The sequence below is a fragment of the Dermacentor silvarum genome, chromosome 1 (genome assembly GCF_013339745.2).
Source record: "Dermacentor silvarum isolate Dsil-2018 chromosome 1, BIME_Dsil_1.4, whole genome shotgun sequence".
NCBI lineage: Eukaryota > Metazoa > Arthropoda > Arachnida > Ixodida > Ixodidae > Dermacentor > Dermacentor silvarum.
This window is the reverse complement of record NC_051154.1, coordinates 65,532,599-65,551,597: the sequence shown is the minus strand read 5'-3', so window position 1 is coordinate 65,551,597 and position 18,999 is coordinate 65,532,599. Positions and strand designations below refer to the sequence as shown.

General features: G+C 47.1%; 1 protein-coding gene across 5 annotated transcripts in view; it reads left to right on the top strand.

Moving 5' to 3' along the window:
* Nucleotides 1–18,999, top strand: part of LOC119464597 (uncharacterized) — a 91,730-nt gene that overhangs the window by 23,176 nt on the left and 49,555 nt on the right. For all 5 annotated transcript variants that reach the window (XR_007467509.1, XM_037725634.2, XM_037725628.2 and 2 more), the window contains exons 3-6: nucleotides 217–465; nucleotides 9,415–9,624; nucleotides 11,220–11,421; nucleotides 12,138–12,360. Coding sequence is in view for 4 of the 5 variants with exons in the window: in XM_037725634.2 (XP_037581562.1) it covers nucleotides 217–465; nucleotides 9,415–9,624; nucleotides 11,220–11,421; nucleotides 12,138–12,360 (884 nt within the window). In the remaining variant the exon portion in view is untranslated. The remainder of the gene's footprint in view (nucleotides 1–216; nucleotides 466–9,414; nucleotides 9,625–11,219; nucleotides 11,422–12,137; nucleotides 12,361–18,999) is intronic.

The window sequence follows — 18,999 nt, the reverse complement described above, 5'->3', positions numbered from 1 at the left end:
GTCTCTAGTCATCACACTGTATGCTATGTCACATGCATGTGTTGTTGGAAATTATGGTTTCAGAATGCGGAGGCAGCATCTCAACACCACATTTGCTATCTATATTTGGTTCTAGTCTTTCCATGTGACTTTATCCACAGGGCATCAGAACAAGTACAAGTAGTACCACCTTCACTACCAAGCTCACTGTTTTTATTTTTTCTTCTTTTCTCACAGGCACTGAACTCATTTTGTAGCTCCAGCAGTGTCTTGGCCAAGAGCCTGGTGCGGGTCTTTCACAATGTTCCTGTTTACCGAGAAGTTGCTGCCCTCTTTCTTGGTGCCTGGGAAGACTTGGGACGAGTGACAGCAGCTGCCAGTGCGGCAGTGAAGACAGAGACTCTGATGACACTTCAGGATGTCCTGAACAAACTGGAGGGAGAATCTCCTGGGGATGAATCGGCTGCACTTACAGAGAGCATTCAGGTCTTTTGCTGCTTTCACTCAAAGTAGACATTGCAGTCTCAAGTCAAAAGAAGTAACAATGCGTTGTAACATGACAGAGGGGAGGCAAAGGTGCTGAAAACATTAGTTTAACCTCAAATTGATTCATGAGCCCAACAAAAATAGATTTAGCTTAACTTGTCAGACTATGCTGTAGTCTCTGAAAACTAAGGTGGCCTGGATTCATTCTGTCTGCAAGAAAAGCGCCGCTTTTAAATCTATCTATAATTGGACTAATAGGTCACACTAGACAGCAACCTTTCATTCTTAGTACTTTTCCATGGCTGATTAAGTTTTTTGATACTTGGTAAATTTATAACATTATATGTAGCTACAGATCACTGTAGGTTTAAAGACTCAGTTACCGCAGCCATGGGCCAGTGAGTAGGATGCCCGGCTCGGCAGCGGGAGGTGTGTGGTTCGATCCCCATCACCGGACACCCACCGTTTTGTAAAGCAGGTAAAGCAGCCCCACAGCCAGGCGTCCGGCTTTCCAGGGATGTGTTGCTTGGGAGAGGTTTGTAAGGCCGCTATGCTTGGCTGTGCAAGAATCAAGACAAACATCCTGGGTGGCACAAGCTTGTTCATTTAAGGCCGCCTCGTTTACATAAGGTTAACATGACATTTTCACAGTGCTGTAGGCACTTGCTCTTTCGAATGTGGCAGCCACTTGCAGGAGCCTTGCACAGCTGCTTTGGTCAGTTTATTTCAGTTGCAGTCAGCAGATCTCTGCCACAGTTTAGTCATGCATACCTGCCAACTCTCCTGACTTGTCTGGGAGACTCCTGAATTTCGATCAATCCTCCCGATTGTACAGATACGGCCATAAATCTCCAAAAAAACTGCCTAAATCCCACTGGTGGAGAAAAAACAAATGTCATGTAGCACAGCTACATTGTAATTGTCATTATGCACTAGGTAGCTAGCCAAAATAATATTTAAATCTAAGCCATTTGTGTGTACGCAGTGTAGACTTAATTCACTTCAGATGAGGCATGCATTGAGGAGTGCGCATGAGGCAAGGGCTCAATATGCATTGCATAATGATCGGGTCAATGCATTAAGTCAGCTTCGCCACAATACAGCTTTGTTAGGTGGTGAAGCATATTAAGAGTGGTAAGGAGGTACTATCACATGATATGGTACCTGTTCTTTAATTATACACGTGCACATGCGCGGTCTCCGATCACAGTAACATAAGTGCCAAGACGTCGAACAACTGTGCTGGCCGCCATTCAGAGCTGTTTCTGACGTTGCTGTGGCCTAGTAAAATAGCAACATTTTTTTTGTCTCTTTCTTTAGGAAAGGGCATGTTCTAAAGTTGACATTATTAATTATTTTGTCATTGAGGATAAAAAAAACTTTTTTTTTTGCCTTCTAGTAACGAATTTTTTCTTCTTCCAAAATTAAGCTTCGGCATTTTATACTTACGCATCAAAGAATTGAGGTGAAAATGAAACCAGAAATTGTTTTAAAAGGTTGCAGTTCTGCCCGAAAGGAGGCAAAGCATATAGTGTAAGCAAAGTATTCGATTACACGAAGTAAGGTTAGTAGTTTTATCAGGCGTATAAATTGCAGTAAACATTTCCTTAATAATTAATTAATAAGCATGTGTTCACGTGCAGCCAGGCAAGATTGAACAGATGTTGCTCAATGACCACAAACACTCGCAGTCACAATGCTGGTGTGATGAGTGCCAGCAGTGAGAAGCCAACGCTTCATTCTGACTCTCGCTTCATGCTGCCTCTCACTTCACTGTGTCTCGGAAACTTGAGATTACGCGACCTTCATCTGCACAAGAACACAGGACGCATGAAGCCACCAGCCATCTCGGCTTGCCTTTTACCTTTGTGCCCGCTGCAGATTTCCTCCAAGATATGGCGTATGTGCTCAGCCGTGTGGATAGCCATGCGTAGCCACGGCTGGGCTAGAGGAGGCGATCTGTGCTCACATGCCTCCCATCTAGCACGTGCTTGATCTCGTGACCTCCAACATCGTGCGTGTGGCAAGACAAGGCCACCGTCCTTCTCAGCTCACACTCACACGCTTTCCCTCGCATCTACAGCATATGGTGCGCTGGCTGCACTAGGTTTTTATTGCACTTGGACTTTGTACGAAACATCACGGTGATGGCGAAAATTCACCTGGAGTGTCCTATAATTGAATAAAATGTGTGACTGAGAGGTAGTGGCTAAGAGTATTGCAGTTTGGCAAGCATATTGTTTCCCTGCATCCTGTTGCCAATCCAGGTGTGATTAGCAGTTCGCATTATTGTAAAATATAAGTTGGGCAACAATGTCAATGCCAAAGGAGATTCAATTTTATGTGATCATGAAATAACTGGGACAGGGTTACCTGTGGTTTCTATTTCCAGATCATACTGTGTTCGACTATTTCTGCCCAGCCATTCAACTTCGTTTTTCTGGGTTCAGTGTTTTTTTTTTGCCAATTTCAAGACAATTTCAAGATTTCTATGTGCAAAAATGTGTTCTCATTGTTAACCAGTTTAAACCAAATTTTGCATGCATCTCGAGAAATGCGTGCCAAGTTCTATTTTCTGGGTTTAATTTCCATTTCTAGCAGCTCTCATAAGGCACTTTTAAAGAAAACTGTTTATCTTTGTTTGAAAACAGAGGCTTTGATTAAATGGTTTAAATTGTATGAGTTGCAACATAAATTTTTTCTCCTGAATTCTATTCTTTGGCCCTTGTAGCATTGCGTAACAATAATACAGTCACTCACTCACAAGCCTGTACAAGCAACTATACTTTTTCATAGTTAATTGCATTTATTAAATCAAACAAATTGGTTTTCCTAGTTCAGAAGCAAATGTCTGAGCAGCAAATTGAACTCTACAAAGTTTCATTAAAGTAACTGCAGTATGACGAATTACTTTCTCAGTTGCACGTCCCCTTAACTAGCATAACTAGCTTTTGGAAATTGCCACAGCTTTGTATTGTAAAAGTGCCTTGTGATGCCAAAAGTGGCAATACCACCCATATTTTGCTTTACATTCTATGTGGTTTGTCAAAGCTGAGAATTAAATAAAAGTGACTTTTTTACCATTTTAGAAGCGCCAGTCTTGATTTATTTATTTTTATCTTTCAATCATTTACTTAAAATCCTGAAGATACAGATACGATTTTGAAACCATTCAGGCATTCATAAAGTAACACTTATTCAAAAAGGTGCTATATGTCTTGTCATAAGTACATATTGTTAAAACGCGAGAAAAACTGGCTGGAAACAGGAAACGGGAAAAACGGGCTGTAGCCAGTAGTCTCGTGCTGTGCTGTGTTAAAAGCGTATGTAATGAAGGGCAAAATGTCGTCCCAGTTTTGATGGTCCGATGCGACGTACATGGACAACATGTTCACCAGTGTGCAGTTGGTACGCTCGGTCAGCCCATTTGTTTGCAGGTGATACGGTGTCGAGGGGCGAAAGCTGGAAGATCATAATCGAAGAAGCTCTTCTACGACATCTGCAGTAAACTGGCGGCTGCGGTCACTGATGATTACTCGAGGAGGGCCGTGACGGAGAATGATCGAATGCAGCAGAATAAAGGGAACTTGGTTGGTGGTGGCAGATGGCAAAGCAGCCATCTCGCAGTACCGGGTCAGATGGTCGGCACATACGATGATCCACCGGTTCCCTTTCGATGAGCGGGGAAAGAGACCCATGAGATCAATTCCAACTTGCTCGAAAGGAGAGCTCGGAGGCATCGGTGGTTGTAGGAGGCCGCCTGGCGTCGTAGTTAGGTGTTTGTTGGCCTGACGCTGAGCGCAACTGGCCACATACATTTCAGTCGACCGACGCATTCGGGGCCAGTAAAACCGTTCTTGGGCACGATGAAATGTACGCGCTGCTCCTAGATGTCCGGAGGTACGATCGTCGTGCATAACCTGCAAAATAGTGGAGCGTAGCTTCTCCGGAACTACAAGAAGGAAGCGGGCACCAGTGGTTGCGAAATTCCTCTTGTAGAGAAGGCCATCACGAACACAATATCCTCGGCTTATTGTGGAGTCATGTGCAGCGTTGAAAAGCGGCTCTAAGCTGAAGTCTTCTCACTGGTCCTTCTCGAAGGTCTCTTTATCAGGAAATGCAGGTGCCAAAGAAGCAATCAAATTATCAAAGTTATCGGCATCACAAAGTGTAGTGTTTAGCGGCATTCGCGAAAGGCAGTCAGCATCAGCGTGTCGGCGACCACTCTTATATGAAACTGTGAAGTTGTACTCCTGGAGACGTAGAGCCCAGCGTGCAAGTCGACCAGAGGGATCACGCAGATTGACAAGCCAGCACAACGAATGATGATCTGTGATGATTGTGAATGGGCGTCCATCACGTACGAGCAAAAACGTTGCACAGCAAAAATGACTGCTAGGCATTCTTGCTCCGTAACCGTGCAATTGCGTTCAGGCTTACTTAACGTACGACTTGCATAAGCAATGACGTGCTCGTTCCGGTCGCATCGCTGAATGAGGACTCCACCGACCCCCACGCACCTATGTCTGCCGCTCACCGAAGTGACATTTCTTAGAATTGAGTATTAGGCCGGCGTGTTCGATGCAGTCAAACCACTTCCAGGTGCCTGTTGTGCTCTTCAAAAGTGCTTCCAAAGATGACGTCGTCTAGGTAACACATGCAAATATGCCATTTGAGGCCTCGAAGAATGGTGTCCATAAATCTTTCGAAAGTCACGGGTGCGTTGCTAAGTCCAAACGGCATGACGTTGAACTCAAAAAGACCATCCGGGGTTATAAAGGCCGTTTTTTTCTTTATCCGCCGGGTGCATTAGGATTTGCCAGTACCCCAATTGCAAATCTACAGAAGAAAAGTAGGATGCTGAATGAAGACAATCCAATGCATCATCAATCCTTGGAAGAGGGTAAACGTCTTTCTTGGTAATGGAATTGCGACATCGGTAGTCCACACAAAATCTCCAAGTATCGTCTTTCTTTTTCACAAGTATAACTGGAGCAGCCCACGGACTGGATGATTCCTTTCTGTAGCATTTCGTGAACCTGTTCGTCGATAACCTTGCGCTCTGACGGTGATACTCGATAGGGTTTCTGTCGAACAGGCTGTGCCGACCCCGTGTTAATTCTGTGCTTGGTTCGAGACGCAGGAACGGACGGCGCGTTATCCACCTGGGCGAAGTTGAAGATGCTTAAGTGCTTAGTGAGGACGTTCACTAATGTACGGCGCTCGTCCATGCTGATCGACTTGCTTATCATCGGTAGAATCTTTTAGTCTTCCGAGCAGACGCCAACTCGTGTATGTGGAGCATCTGCGAGCACGGCAACTGGCGTCGATCTGTGTTCTTTGAAGGAAGCAAGCTTCATGCCAGCAGGTACCACTGCGTTTTCGCCTGAAGGGTTGACAACCCATAATTAAGAGCGCCGCTGAGCAACAGACACAAGACAATGTGGTAGAAAAATATTCTTCATGCACGGTAAATACACCAGCTCTACTGTGGCGTCGAAGACCCGATGAGTGGTTGTAGCGCAGCCCACCGGCACACACACAGCTGACAAAGCAGGCACGACAGTGTCCTCACAGGCATGAAATGCGCCATCCTCGTTTGGAGTATCCTGCATGAGCTCGTAAGACGTGTCGCCACTCACAAACATGTCCCCTGTTCGGCAATCAACGGTGGCACCGCAGATCTGTAGGAAAGGAATACCTAATATAACATCATGTGAGGAACGGGGGAGGATTGTAAATTCAGTCGTGAAAACATGACCACCCAGTGACACTTGTGCAGTGCAAAAACCAACAGGCCGCAGCGAATCGCCGCTCACAGCCACAAAATGTTGCCACTTGGTTCCATTGAAATACCACTTTGTGTCCTAATAAGCTTTGGAAAGCGAGACTCATCACAGAAACAACAGCACCTGTGTCCACTAACGCCAGTGTAGACACACCATCAAAGAGGACTTTCACTTAGTTCTTCAACATAAACACAGGCGGAGGCATATCTTTCAGCAGCGAATTTCCAGCGACCTCACCTCCATTGGTTGCGCTCTCTAGTTTTCCAGCGGTGGTGATCTTGAACGACGCCGTGGCAAAGGAGACCGGCGCAATCTAGGAACAGGAGGCGGCGCCACGCTATGGTCGGAGGCAGGCGAGCGGTTCCAGAAGTTTCCTTGCCAAAAGTTGCTGCTAGAAGGCGATTGCGCCATTGAAGGCCATTGGGTGTTGGGTGCTGGGGTGGCAAGTTGATCGTACTGAGACCTTTGGCGATGAGGACAAAAACGGGATATATGGCCAAGAACGCCACAGATGTTGCATGTCGGAAGCGGACGGTTTCTGCGGTAGTCTTCAGAACTGTCGGACACATCTGCATGCCTAGGACGAATGACTGGGTCGTAACGTGGAGCGTCTCCAGTGGTGGGGCGTCCAGAAGAATGTGCGTAACGAGGGCGAGGTTCAAATCGGGTATCCGAAGAGTAGTGGCTTCTTGATGCTGGTGCATGTCGGTTCTCTGATAAATCTGCGACGTTGACCGACACTTGCCATAAATTCAAAGGTGGAGAAGTAGCCGGGGCTTGCGCAAAGGAGGCATCAGAGACATCAGTCAGGCGACGTGTCATCTCGTTGTGCCTGTCCAGCTCTTTGCGGACGATCTGTCGTATTGTTGACGCCAAGTCAAATGAAGAGCTTATATCGATACTGGCCACAGTGGTAAGATTGGCGAATCGACCAAACTTTAGTGTTATTCGGCCCATCTTCAGCGCCTCGAACGTACGGCAGTGCTTCATGACATCAGACACTGAAGTGTGACTGTCCTTGCCGATCATAAAATTGTATACATCCTCTGCTATGCCCTTGAGCAGGTGCCCGACCTTGTCTTCCTCGGACATTCTTGCGTTGGCTTGCTTGCACAATTTCTAAATCTCTTCCATGTAGGCAGTGCAAGTCTCACCTGGTAGCTGTGCTCTCTGTGCCAGGGTGTGCTCTGCGCGTTTCATTTTTGCGTCCAAGTTGCCAAAGCATTCCTTGAGGTCATGAACGAAACGTTCCACGTTAATAATTCTTCATGATTCTCAAACCACATCAGGGCAGTGTCAGTGAGAGCGAAGACAACGTTGGTTAGTTGGTCGGTAGTGTCCCAGTCGTTGGACTTGCTTACTCGTTGGTAATGCCTGAGCCACTCTTCTACATCTTCACCTGCTTTCCCGGTGAAAACCCGAGGTTCTCGGTAGTATCGCCACGTACCTGCAGGCTTTGATCCCGCAGCGGCAGGCATCAGTCCCTGAGCGTCTCCTTCGTTGGCCATGTTAACAGGCGACGGTGGTAGTCCGGCGAGGCGACTACTCTGGCGAAGAATAAATGGCTCCGAGTCTGTCGTTACTTCAAGTACCCAGCACCTTCCACCAACAATTTTACAATGTGAGAAAAACTGAGTTTATTAAACGGGCCTGAGGGCGAGCCTCTGACGGGCAAAAACATTCTCTTTCTCGTCTTCTCCTCTCACACTCCTTCCTCTTCTACTCATGCGGCTACATTGACTGTAAAAATATATTAGAATATTTCATAGTACAGTAGAACCGCTTTGATATGTTACTGTTCGATACGTTTTCCTGGCTCTCTCGCTCTGTAGTACCGGTCCCGTTTAGATTACATAGTCACATCACGTGTTACGCTTCCCTTTCTGGTTATGTTCAAAAGTTTCTATATGCACCACCGACACAGTATCGTTCGTCAAGAGTGGCTACGTTGACCGCCTCCTCTCGCTGCTAAAATAGTCACTTTGCAGAACCTCCCATGCACTGCATCTGGCCCTTGTTCCATAAAACTTCACACATCATCATTACCATGCCATGCATCGCCGTGTTCAGATCACCGCCGGTCGCCAATCTGAACATGGCTAACGAAGTCAAAAGCCAAGAAGTAGCAGACGAATGTACAAGGAGTAACCCCACACCCACGTTTGCAGACACTCTTGTCACCATCAATGCCTTGCACACCTAGTACTTTGATATACGAGGGTTGTACCAAAGGTTGTACAAGGTGGCGCGGAAACTGAAAAAGGGCTGTGGTTGTTTGAAAAGCAGTTGCTATTTTAGATTTTGAGCCAAAGGCTAGATGGAAATTAATATGCTTTATTTACTGTTATTTACGGCTACGGACCGCTAAGAAAAGTGTTTGACAATCAGCCTAACTGCCAGGCAGCGATAAAGAGCTTTACTGAGCGGGTTTTTCATTGTTGATTTATCAACTTCAAATAGGGTTTTTGTGTGAGTGTAGCTTTTTGTCTCATCAGTAATGCTGCTGCAAGCATTGTCGGGTGTTATGTTCTCACAGATATGCTTTTTTTCCATTGTTCACTAAAAAAATGTATCAGCGAAGCTGTACTATTTGAGTAAATCATCATCAGATTTTAGTCGCCTCTGTGAATTGCTGTCCTCAGCAAACCACTGAAAGCCACTGAAAGCTTCAGCAGGCTGGCCATTGTTAAACAACTTATTTGCTCTAAAAAATACTACCATCATCACCACAGTCTAAGCCAACTACTTGTATGCCAGTTTCATGTTGAAGTTTAATTTAGATAAAATCACTAAAATTTGATATGCTTATCTTTTGTTACCTGGCATGTGAGAACTATAGTATCTAGTTGACTGAGGAACATGAGAAAACAGATGTGCATGTTACAGATTATTTTTTTCTCCTAACACGAGTAAAATTAGTTCATTGTCATTTACACTGCATTTTTAAAATAGAGGAGTTAAATGTACCCAATGCAAAGCAGCCGTGAAAAGATAGAGCTGCTTTTTCAAAAACCAAATGAGAAAAAACTTCAGCTCTATCAAAAGTGATGTAGAAAATGTAAATGTACCCATTCAGCTGTGCTGTACATGTTTCCATTAAAAAAAAAAAAAGACATCTTTTCGCTTTCTCTTTCACATACAGCAAGCATGCTTTTTGCAGGCTGTGGGTTCATGCCTTGGATCCTACCTAGAGCTACAAGTGCAGTTTTCCTACTCTGCTTGGAAGGCCTTGAGCAAGATTTCCAAAAGTTTTCCTCAAGACAGAAACTCCAGCAAGTCGGCAGCTGCAAAGTCATCAGCAGAGCTTGCAACTACCATTAAAAAACACTTTGCCAGCCTGCTGCATAAGTTAGGACCAAGCACAAAGCAGGTATGTATGAAGCATTGGTTGAGTGGAACATATTTTAATTATCACTTCAACATGGGAGTTTTGCAGTTTGTGCATGTTGAGTGAAGCACCCTCAGGTTAACGAGCATAGTTGGGGCCCAGTGGCCCTACAAAGTTCATGGTGTCAGGAAGAGGTGTGCTGAATCATGCTCACATGGTGTGTGTGCACGAAATGGGGCATGGAAAGATTGTAGCCCTTGTTAGGGTGCCATAGGACAGAAGTCATTTCATATCTGTTTAAAATAGCTCCGATGCAGTGTCCTTTGCTATGGAGACTTCATGGCACTAAAAATTGAGAAACGGCCTTAAGGATGCACTGAAAAACATTTTCCCTAAGCCTGAGTATACGATGGAATGAGTGCAATGTCTTTCAATGAGTACAAGTATGCAGATTTATTTTCTTTCCTTGTGCTCCCCAGTTCTTGCTGCGGCTGGTGCACGATTCTATATGCTCTGCATCAACGCCGAATGCCAATGCAGCGGCGTGTTTACACTTGCCTACACGTGTACCAGCTACTAATGACGGTGCTCTTCGCAACAATCTGTGTGAAATAGACCAAAACTAAAGATTGGGCTAGTTGCTAAGACATTATGTCAAAGCATCAAAAAGAAATGAAACGAAAGAAAAGAAGACGGGGGGGGGGGGGGGGGACAGAGAACAGGAACATACCGACATGTGCAATAGGCGAAGCAAAGAAAAAGAAGCACGTGCAAGTCTTCCTTTGTGTTTGATTTTGGTGTTGCTTCGCCACTCTACATGCATAAATATGTGACAATCTTAACATGCACAGCAGAATAACAAACTGCTGGAGCACCACGTATTAGCTTGCTGCAGTGAGCTTTGTTTGTGGGGTCACTTGCATTGCAATTGGCACTCATCATCTGTTTTATATACTACCTCATGCCAATAATGTGACCTGCCTCAAACAAGAGGTGACCTTTCTCAAGAGCAGATGCATGAAAATCCATTTTTCAGTTGGTCAAGCTTTCAAAATGCAGTGCAAAGTCACTGAATGCGCCGTGTGAGCCTTAGCCGTGTCGTCTGCGTTACATGTCATTGCTCTAACTGCTGCCGTTGGCAGCACTGTTTGCCAGCGTGCTTCTGTTGCCTATAGATGCAGTATTCCTAAAAGACACTTTTCGGGATGTCTCACATGTTTTTCCAGGAGACACGGCGTCTGAGACATTCTCGTTGTTGACACTTTTTTTTTTATAATGGTTATGTTTTCTAAATGAATCGACATCAAATTCTTCAAACTAGTTCAACTTCCATTGCTGTATCCTGCTGAGTGGGAGCCTAATATTACTCATTTTGTTATATTATATTGCACCTGGTAGCTTTCCTTTTCTCTTGTCCATCTTCTCTACACAGAGTACACAAGAGCATAGAGCAATGGCACAAATTGACAATTTGTTTCTGCAATGTGAGTACATGTAATTTAAACAGATGAATTGTGATGTAATAGCTTTGCAGAGCATCATGCCTTTTCCACATCCGTAACCTCTTCAGCTTCCCTCTAACAGCGCCAAGTGTGCAAAGCCAAGCCCTCATGGAATGATTGTGTTTACTTTCATAGGGTTCCCTTGCCACTGGAGTTGGAGACAGCCAGCAGAGCCAGTTCTATGTTGAAGGCACAGTGCCTGCCTCTAGCAGCCTGACATCTGCGCCTGAAGGGCCTGCTCAGCCTGGCACCAAAGCGCTTGGTTGGACACACACTTCTGAAGAACTGATAGGGTCCACAGGCACCACTCAGCCTCCCGTGCAACCAGGACAACAAGGTGACTGCCCACTGTCTTTGTAACCACTCGCTAAAATTTAATAAGGTTTAACTACTGTTTAACTACTGTTTTATTAAGTTGTTTCAGAGCGCAAAAGAACAAACTCACATGTACACATGCACTCAAACACACAAACGCCTCAAGGAAGGACGTCTCCCCACTTTTTCACACGAACGCTTGTATGAAAAAAATGGGGTACGTCCTTTCTTGGGCTGTTTGTATGCATGCGTACATGCGTGTGTGTTCAAGCACGGGAGCATGGTGCGCATCAAGCCACCATCCTTCTCGGCTCGCCTTTGCAAGTTTTCCCTCGCACCCGTAACAAACAGCTTAATCTTATCTTATTGCACTTGGACTATATGTGGAACATAAGCTTCTCCTGGGACATGTCTTTGGTCGCACACTGATGGAGGAGAGATAAGACTTTCAGTGTGAGCCCAGTGACGGTTTTGGTTTTGTACCCTGTAACGCACAATTGATCACGCACTATATATAAAGGGGCTCTCCTTAGTATGAACTCCATTTTATTCCAGTAAATTTCCAGTCTCCGTGGAGTTCGAATTAACAAGATTCTACTGCATCGGTTCAACTAGTGTGTTGATTGCAGTTGTGCGTTCAATCAACTCATTTTAGTTGCTGTTGCATGTTTCTGGATGTAAAATGTTTCCAGGAGGGACATCAAGAGAAAGGTATCATGGATCACTGTTTTTGTGCAGAGAGTGGGCTTCTTGGGGTGCTTGACACGGGGGGCGACTTGGAGGACGTGATAAACCTGCTGTCTGCTGCACCACACTCCAGCCCAGCAACAGCTTGTCCTAAAGGCTTTCTGCGCGAAGCTGCCCTTGCTGTGTGGCCCCCACCTGCAGCCAGTGCCCTGGGTAGCTGCAGTGGCAAGCGCACTTGGCCACGACCCACAAGTGGGGCTCAGCAGGGTCTTAGGTGACTGCACTTCCTTTGCACTTCATGCAGCCTTTAGAGCTGTGCAAAGCTCCTTGATATTGACAGGTCACTGGAGGAAAATATTTTCAAGCTTAGATTGATAGATTACACTTGCAAAGTAGCAAACAGCAAAACGAAATACCACAGAGATTTGGTACACCAGGAAATTTCAAATGATAGATTACTCTGAGTGCACACGCTCGCCCGCAGGGTCCGCTGTATCTTGAAAGCCATCTGCGACGGGGGCACAGTCCCCCGTGCACTGTTTTCGTGGCTTAGTTCGCTTTGATGCGAGCGGCAGCTTGAAGGTCAATTCGCTCGCTGCTGCCCCGCTTTCTGCGGTCATCGAGTGAGATGTGTTCATGTTTGCTTGTGCATGCGTGACACCATGCTTGTTAATGTGCAGAGAGCCGCGGCGACGGACGTGCTTTCGAGTGCTCCCGCCATTACGTCATTCTACCCGCTTCTCGTGAGAAACGCTGGGATGCGTGGCCGGCGCGGCTTGGTGCGCCGGGCGGAAAATATGAACAGACCTATTCACGCACCAGCAATGTTGGAACACGCCTGATGGCACAAGACACGTCGGTTGTTCGCCACTGTGACGTCGCGGAGCTCGACATGCGCACTCGCGTTACGTTGGAGTATATCTGTGTGTGGCTTGAGGGGAGTGTTCGCTGTCTCAGTTGACTGACAAACTTCCAGGCAGCCGCACTATAACCTGTGTTTCGTCTCCCGCAACTGCACTATAAGCAATACGGGTATACATGGAGTGCTATGGGAAAATTAACGGGAGTCTGAAAAGACCGTACTATTTCCGGTCCTGCACTATGAGCGGTTACGTTATAAGTGGTCTGTACTGTAAATTGCTTTGAAATTTAGACCTAGATAAAGCATAATAAATGAAGCCACAAAAACGTCTGAAGCTCCAAGCACGAAGATCAGACAAATCCCCCTTCCCCTCGTGCACGCTTGGTCGAGTTACTGCCGTGAGCTCACTCCCCCCCCCTTTTTTTTTTACTTGCTCGTTATATTGAAGTTTAACAGTATTCGACAGATGAGGGCTGCTGCTTACTGGTGTCAGCAGGACTTCACCACTGTCAATACAGCTTTGTTTCTGATACGTCACGTCTAGACAATAAATAACTACATGGTAACTGTAGAAAATGAAACGTTTGTGTGCTCCTCAGTCGTATATATAGGGGTTGATGACGTACACGTCACATGCTCCAGGTTGCCAGCTGGAGACATCTTCCCCCTACAGATTGAGGCGGACAGGGGCTCTGCGTTGGCGGGTAGACCTTCGGAGTGAAGTCTCTGGACCAGGGGCTTGATCCGCCGGTATACTTTGGTTTCTCGACTCTGAGGCCTCCTGTCTTTGCATATCCAGACCTGACGGTCCTGGCATCGTGTTGGAGTTTGTCTGTTAATCTTGTTTTGTCGGTTGATCCTGCAGTGGTAGTTCTCGTCTTCACACTTGGTCAAAATGCCTTCGTTGAACCCCTTGCTGTGTGTCAACGGTGACCATTCTTGCTCCCTGTTGTTCCCTCACTGTGGCTGGTATCCATTTGGATCTCGTCCAGCTTCGGGTCCAAACCTGTTGACCCTTTTACCAATTCTGTGTACTGTTCTTCTGGTGCTCTGCGTTTCTTGTTTGCTGGTTCGGCGTGATGCAGTCTATCTTCGTTCTTATTTGATATCCCAGCAGTAACTCTGCCGGAGACTTGCCTTCTTTGAGAGGGGTTCGACGGTAGGTGCATAAGAATCTGGAGGGTCTTATCTGTAATTTGCCCTGTCTCATTTTCTTTAGTCCTTCCTTGACTGTGCGAACTGCCCTTTCTCCCAAACCGTTAGACTGTGGATGATATGCCCTGTAGGGGCATCTGCGTCAGCAGGCGTTTGGTGTGCTGCGACACCACGGACTCAAGCACTCGAGGGTTGGACCCTCCCGCGTGTAGCCGTGCGCGGCTTAGCCATGTCTGGGGAAAGGGGGATCCTGGGGGTTGTGCCGATGCCGGGTGTTTGGACCTTTAAGGCCCCCCCGGCGGATGCAGCACACCTCTTCGGCCTCTGCTTCACATAGACGGCGCCTCCAGACTGACCCACCTGGAGGAAATCGGCCGTCGCCTTTTCCTCTCGCCCTCTCCACACTTTTTCTTTCTCTTTCACTGTTTCTTCTTTCCTGTCTTCTATTATCTTCTCCACACTTCCAAATTTCCAGGCGGCAAGGGCGGCCTTGTGGGGCTAGCCAGTCTTGGTTATGCTGTATTTGGTTATAGCAGTGATGTACAACTGGCGTTGGCATGACTTCCATTACAGGAACTCCTGTCACGTCCCCGCGTTGGGCTCGGTGGGTGGTTGGCATCGCTGCCGAAAATCCCAGCTAAACTTATGGACGGCGCTTTCCCTCAACTCCCTGATCGCCTTCAGAAACGAGGGTGCGCCGAAGATGTATTTGAATTTTTTGGCAACAGAACACAAAACTTTCCACGATTTTACGTCATCCACTCTGGTAAGCCTGAAAATACAGCGAAAATGATCTCACCCTTCCTTGTCTCGAAGTCTCTGACTGAAGTTCTTGGCCCAGGTTACAAAGCATCGAAAATGGCAAGCGGTGGTCTGCTTCTGGAGCTCCGCAATCAGATACAATACGAAAAACTGCCGAAATTAGTGTCATTTGGGGACAGCCCAATAACACTGACCCCACACCGTACTATGAACACCACTCGCAGCGTTGTCTCAGATGATGATTTAATGGAGCTAACCGAGGCTGAACTCTTGGAGGGCTTCAGTGAGCAGAATGTGATAAACGATTACGATGAAAAAGAATTACGATGAGGCGCGACGGCAAAGAAATCAAGACTAAGCACCTGGTGTTCACTTTCGGCTCAAGTGTCCTGCCCGAGTCCATCGAGGCCGGCTACATCAAACTTCGTGTCAGCGCATACGTGCCAAATCCTCTCAGATGCTTTAAATGCCAGCGATTCGGCCACAGCTCTCGGAACTGCCGAGGCCACCAAACGTGTGCGAAATGCAGTGCTCATGAACACTAATCTGAGTCTTGTGAAAACTTGCTACATTGTGTGAACTGTGATGGAGAACATGCCGCATATTCGCGGTCGTGCCCATCCTGGAAAAAAAGGAAAGGAAATTGTAACAATTAAAGTAAAGGAAAATCTAACGTTCAAGGAGGCACGCAGGCAGGTATCCTACCTGTCCAAAAACACCTTTGCCAATGTGGCGTGTCAGGGGGCAGCGACACAACGGCTTCCGGCGGCTGTCTGGCCCACGCGCAGTGAGCCGCCAGCGACGCCATCTGCCCCCTCAGTGACTGCAGCTAGCGCTGCTCCGCCATCTCAGAAGGGACCATCGACCTCCGGGTTGGTGGCCTCCAGGGCCTTGTCCCTCGAGGTGAGGCCTTCACGTCAAACCTCACGGACAGGCGCTCACAAGAGCGCGTGTCCAGCGTCTTGAAGAGGTGATGGACACAACAACCGGCCAGACGGCGCCTAAGGAGCGGCGAGAGTCTCGTGATCGCTCCAAACAAGAAAAACACCGCATCATGGCGCCCGGAAAGGGCTCTGTGAAGTAACACCTCTTTCTTAACACACAGCACAAAAACCACATTCAACATGGATACACTAATATTACAGTGGAATGTTAGAGGTCTCCTCCACAATCTCAATGACATCATGAACTCCTACATAAGTTTAATCCAAAGGTGCTGTGTGTCCAAGAAACACACCTGAAACATACGCAAACAAATTTTCTCCGGCAGTATGCTATTTTTCGCAAAGACCGCGATGACACAGTTCTGTCTTCCGGTGGTGTGGCTTTTGTAGTCGACAGAGGTATTGCCTAAACTTTGTAATTAAAACTTTGTACGCCCCTAGAGGCAGTTGCTGTCCGAGGGGTGTTGTTTGACAAGCTGGTCACTATCAGCTCTATATACATCCCTCCCAATTATCAACTACATAAAATTGAATTTCAAAACTACTTAAATGAACTTCCGGAGCCATACATAGTTCTCGGGCATTTAAACGCACATAACACTTTGTGGGGAGACTCGCGTTGCGATGCGAGAGGTCGCCTAATTGAAATTTTTTTCTTCGGGCACATCATTACTTAAGGGGGGACGCGGCTTTCGCATCGCGAAAAATGGCTAAAAAATCGATTTTTTGAAAATCACATTTTCAGTTTCTGTAACTCTTATTCTATCTGATTCCGAAATATCATCACTGAAAACCAAGTAGAAGTGCTCTAAAAAAATTGTTATATCAGCCAAGGTGCCGAAAAATTGCCCGGAAATCGCGAAAAAACGGCGTTTTTCAAGTCACGATATCTCCGGAACGGCGCAGCCGAGCGCCGCCATCTTGGTCTCGTTGGAAAGCGCATTTCTCCATCTTCAAATCTGCCGCTTCAGCTATCTCCTCCATACAGAAACAAGCACACAAAAAGCAAATGATTGAAGGTCGTGCCGGAGCCACCGATTGGCCGCACCCGCCACGTGACTCCAGCGCGGTTCGCCATTGGTCCGGTGCTCGCTCCGTGATGGCGTCGTCTGCTCCACTTGTTGCGGAGGGTGCTTATAAAATGGGAAAACAAGGTATCTGGGTCTATAGAGATACAGCAGGGGCTTAGGCAGGGGTGCCCTCTGTCACCTCTGTTGTTCATGCTGTATTTACAAGGATTAGAGAAAAAATTAGAGAGGAGCGGACTTGGCTTCAACCTTTCCTATTTCAAGCAGGGAGAATGGATTAAACAGTCATTACCAGGACTGATGTATGCAGATGACATTGTACTTATGGCTGACAGCAAGGAAGACTTGCAGAGATTAATGGACATCTGTGGTAAAGAGGGAGATAGCTTAGGTTTGAAGTTTAGTAAAGAAAAATCGGCTGTCATGACTTTTAATGATAATCAGGGCAGCGAGCATAGGATACAGGAGGTTACGCTGGAGGTGCTGGATAAGTACAAATATCTTGGAGTGTGGATAAACAATGGGGCTGAGTACCTAACGGAACATGAAAAATATGTGACGGCTAAGGGTAGCAGAAATGCAGCTGTGATGAAAAATAGGGCACTGTGGAATTACAATAGGTACGAAGTGGTGAGAGGGATTTGGAAAGGGGTGATGGTCCCTAGTTTGACTTTCGGCAATGCGGTCCTGTGCATGAGATCAGAGGTTCGAGCAAGGTTGGAAGTTAAGCAGCGAGGGGTAGGTAGACTGGCTCTGGGAGCACACGGAAATACACCAAATCAGGGGGTACAGGGTGACATGGGATGGACGTCATTCGAGGGCAGGGAAGCCAGCAGCAAGATAGAATTTGAGGAGCGATTGAGAGAAATGGCAGAAAAGCGGTGGGCAAGGAGAGTTTTCAGTTATTTGTACATGAGGAATGTTGATACAAAATGGAGGAAGCTGACCAGAAAACTGTCAATCAAATATTTGGACTGCAGGAGGGGTGCAAACCAGGAAACAGCGGTTAAGAAAAAGGTTAAGGAAACAGAGAGGGGTCTGTGGAAAGCAGGGATGCAGACGAAATCAGCACTGGGCACATACCGAACTTTCAAGCAAGAAATTGCCAAAGAAAATATCTACGATAATTCTAGGGGAAGCTCTTTGTTGTTTGAAGCCAGGACGGGAGCATTGCGGACTAAGATGTACCGAGTCAAGTACCAAGGTATAGACACGTTGTGCTGTGCGTGTGGAGAAGAAGAGGAAACGGCTGAACACCTCATACTTTTCTGTAAGGGGCTTAACCCTACAGTGCAAGGCAACGGGGCTGATTTTTTCAAAGCATTGGGGTTTAGGGACAGTGAAGGCAAAATAGACTTTAAGCGGGTAGAAATAACCAAACAGAGGTTATCTGATTGGTGGATAAAATTAAGGCAGGGGTGAAATTTCACCCACCACAATGTACAAATTATGTTAATAGCCATGGCTAGGTGGCGTATGCCACCGCCCGATTTAAAGGGTTCAGCCTCATCCATCCATCCATCCATCCATCCGTTGCGGTCTCCTCGCGAGCTCCGGACAGTTTCCATAATCTCGACGAGTGTTAAAGCGGGCGCTACGCGGACATCGCAGTAGCGTGGCCGATTCCGCTTTTTGTGGACGTCTCAGACCCGCGGCTAAGCATTCCGAGCATCGGTGACGCGGACTTCGCGACCGAGCTTCGGGCACGGAATGCTCGGACACGCGGCTAAGCCTTTCGCGCGTAGGCGTCTCCGACTCGGCGATGAAGCACATCGCGCGCGGACTTCTCGGATCCTTGCCTAAGCATTTCGCGCGTCGGCACCTCGGACTGTGTGACTAAGCTAATCGAGCATCGACTCGTCGAGCCCGCGGCTAGGCATTTCGCGCGTCGGCACATCGCTCATCGAGTGTCGACGACTCGGACCCGCGGCTAGGCACTTCGCGCGTCGACTCCTCGAGCCCGCGGCTAGGCAATTCGCGTGTCGGCACATCGCTCATCGAGTGTCGACACCTCGAGCGTCTATTCCTCGGACTCGCGGCTAGGCATTTCGCGCGTCGGCACCTCGGACTGCGCGATTGAGCTTACCGAGCGTTTGGACCCGCGACCAGGCATTTCGCGCATCGGCACCTCGGACTGCGCGACTAAGCTCGTCGAGCGTCTA